Here is a 3,287-nt window from a genome sequence, read left to right as displayed (position 1 = left end):
GGGGACATGCCCCCCATGCCTCCCCCAGGGGCACGCGCAGTGGCAGGAGCTGTGCCCTCTCTCCAATCCCCTGTGGCCCCTGGACAAGCCACCTGCAGCTCCATCCCGCGCCACGCCTCAGCACCCCGTCCCAGCACCTACCCCTGCCCCACCTCCCACCCTCACCGTGGGGGCCTCCATCTGCCCCATGCAATGCCCCTTCCCTCCATCACAGACTTACCGGCCAGACACTGCTCTCGAAACTACCAGGCTGCATACTGGCTATTGGATTGGTATTGGCTAATATGGCTGGTTAATAATCGGCCATAAAAAATCTTTATCAGTGCATCCTTAAGTGGAAATGTAAAAGAAAACAAGTGGAAAAGAAAAGATGGTATCGAGAGCCAGCATAGTTTGGAATACTGTTCATTTCATTTGAGAGCTGAAGGACAACAAAACCCCATAAAGAGGGGAAGTAAGCAAGTCCTGAATTCAGGGCTGAGTCAGACAAGAGAAAGCACAAAACAGTAGCCAGTGGGCACATCTACAGAGATTAATCCATATTAGCCTATTTGAATGTGCATTAAAGCATTACAAAAAAAGCCACTTTTTCTAATGTGCATTAAAATATGTTAATGTGTACCTTTTTCTACTACCTCAGAATGGGGATACTAACTCTAATGTGCATTAGCAAAAGCGCATTAATGAACATGTAGACACACCCACTGAAATTGGATGGGGGACAGGTGAGGGAAAAGTCTGCAATGTCAGCCCAACAACAAAGGAATGATCTGGGTGGTTCACTCGCTTATTCTTAATAGAATAACTACTTGAAGGCTGATCCACAAGAAGTTAGTTTTAGGATTTACCCGAGAGGAGCAATCTGAACTACTATGATCATAGTTCACTCATGCAGAGTAAAGCACAACATTTATAGCTCTGTGTTTTAACTCACAGGACTAGATAGCATTTTTGAATAGGTATTTACACCCTTTCCCACCATACATAACACCTTGGGTATTTAGATGTCATTCCATCTGCTGGAATACTGTAAAAGATTTCCTGGAAACTCTTGCAAGTAATGTTTAATATTATGATAATCCAGCAAAAAGTTCATATAATCTGCCTTGCAGAGTACACACATTCAATTAAAATTTTGTTTCATTATTGGTCTTCTATTGTGTTAATTAGCCATATAAATACTCACCATTTCTCTGCTTGATTCGGGAAGATGCAGGCCATCTGAAGACTTCATGATAGTTTCTTGTGCTATCAGTTTTGATACACTGAACATTTTAACTTTAGCTTTGGAATTTCTGGAGCTGCTGTTCAGAATACGGACTGCCACTTCATTGAAAGCGTCTATTTTCTTGTTAGTGATCATTTTTCTACTCTCACTCAACAGATCTTCATAGACAGGATCTGAATTTAAAAGAAATTAAGCTTTTATTAATAAACCAAAAATAAGAACTCAAAATTTCACAGGCTAAGTTCACCCTAAATTCTTCTATTGTCAAAAGATGACAACAGATAAGTGCAGCATGAGACAATGAAATGAAAGCTTACTTACCTTACTGTAGCTGGGAGTTTTTTTTAATGCATTGTCAACATACAGAATCCACTAATGGCATTAATGCACTTGAGTTTGAAAACTTAACTAGTAGTGTCCGTATGGTATACATGCGCCCTGAGTCCTTGCAATTCGTACAGAGGGCTAAAAAGGTGGAGCATACTGACAAACTCTCAGTTCCCTTTCAACTTTGGATTTCCAGGCATACAAGAGAGTCAGAGAAGATAAAAGCATGGGTTGCAAAATGTTAACGAAGAGGACAAATTGCAAACAACTCCATATCATTCCACGTGCATATTCCATAGCAGTAGAGGTAGCATCTCAGAGGCCAGCAATTCAAGCACCACTTTGCTGACTGCAGCATCTAATCCTGAAGCTTCAGAGATCAGGTAATTCCAGGTGAAGTACAAACAGAGTTCCAGGTGGCTGCTTACTGATCTCCAAGATCAGAACACTTCTCAGTAAAGATATGGATGCTTCCAGAGCCATGGCAGTGTGCTTTAATAATTCTAAGTAGAACCACTTTAGGTTATAGACTGTGTAAGGACATGCTATGATTATCTAGATAAGCTCTGGATAGAAACTGCACTATGCTTTATATTCCCCACTATGAATCTAGAAAGGCCCTACACAAAATTACTTAAATTCAGAGCATCTCTCTAAAGACACCTTATCCATCAATGAGGCCCTGGATCTCCTCTACCCTCCATGCTGAAGTGATGACTATTCAATGAAAGATAAAACAGAAAGGATATTGGCCCAAATAGGGAATCCATGAGAGTCAAAAGAACTGGAATGAAGAGTGAACCGGCTGAAGAGGGGATTGAGTCCCTGAATTATGGTAACACTGTAGGTTAACACTCTTGAAATTAACACAAAAAGGTAGAAAGTGGTCCTCTCCCCTGGTATGTGATGCAACAAAAGACCTCCTAAGCATTCTAATTGCACTTAGGGATAGGTCAGTTTGTTTCAGCTCTAGACAGGCAGGTATTAACAACTCAACACAGGAAGAGCATCTCATCCAATTTGCAGGTAAGTCTGTCTGCAGATAAACCCTGATCAGTGATAGGAATGTAACACGCTAATGAAAAGCAGGATCATCCTGTGCTGGACTGTCGACCAGCAAAGCAGAAAAAAAGGTCAAGAGATTTTGCTTCCAAGTGTTAGATCATCTCTCATTCATAGCAACAGATCATAAGGGAGACATAAGCTCTTGGGTGGGATAGAGTTGTGGTATACTATATCTACAAACCAAAATTATCTTGGCCATGCTGGTCTTGTCCGAGCCTTCTTCGGTGTTGTGAAGCACTGAGAACCAGTGATTTGTAAACCAGGAACTTTGACGCACATTACCTTTGACACAATTAACAGGTTAATCATGCCTTAAATAGTAATCCGGCTACATGTGCAAGTCAATTTAAGGCGTGATAATGTACCAAACGAGCCACAAAGTTATTCCACATATCATGTACAATAATTTTGTAGCTCATTTGTATCATGTCTTAAACTGAACATGTGACCAGGAACTGTCAAAACCCAGCATGTAACCCAGCTGGGTAACACACAGGGTTTGATAGCTGCTGCAGCCTGATGCTGGGCTCCCTGTGAGCAGAGTGGGTGCTATCAAGTCCCAGGTTTACTCAGCCTGGCCGGAGATGGGGCTTATATAGCTCCTAGTGCATGGAAAGCTTACAATTGGGCTGCAGCCGTTGGCACCAACTTTTATTTTTGCTGGGGG

The 3,287-nt window shown here is 41.9% G+C and overlaps 1 protein-coding gene across 3 annotated transcripts in view; it reads right to left on the bottom strand.

Moving 5' to 3' along the window:
- Positions 1–3,287, bottom strand: part of CASD1 (CAS1 domain containing 1) — a 67,340-nt gene that overhangs the window by 23,928 nt on the left and 40,125 nt on the right. For all 3 annotated transcript variants that reach the window (XM_006025896.3, XM_025206784.1, XM_025206785.1), the window contains exon 8: positions 1,187–1,401. In XM_006025896.3, the coding sequence (XP_006025958.1) occupies positions 1,187–1,401 (215 nt within the window). The remainder of the gene's footprint in view (positions 1–1,186; positions 1,402–3,287) is intronic.

Source organism: Alligator sinensis, unplaced genomic scaffold (genome assembly GCF_000455745.1).
Source record: "Alligator sinensis unplaced genomic scaffold, ASM45574v1 scaffold436_1, whole genome shotgun sequence".
Classification (NCBI taxonomy): domain Eukaryota; kingdom Metazoa; phylum Chordata; order Crocodylia; family Alligatoridae; genus Alligator; species Alligator sinensis.
The sequence above is the reverse complement of the archived record's forward strand: the minus strand, read 5'-3'. Positions and strand labels throughout refer to the sequence as shown.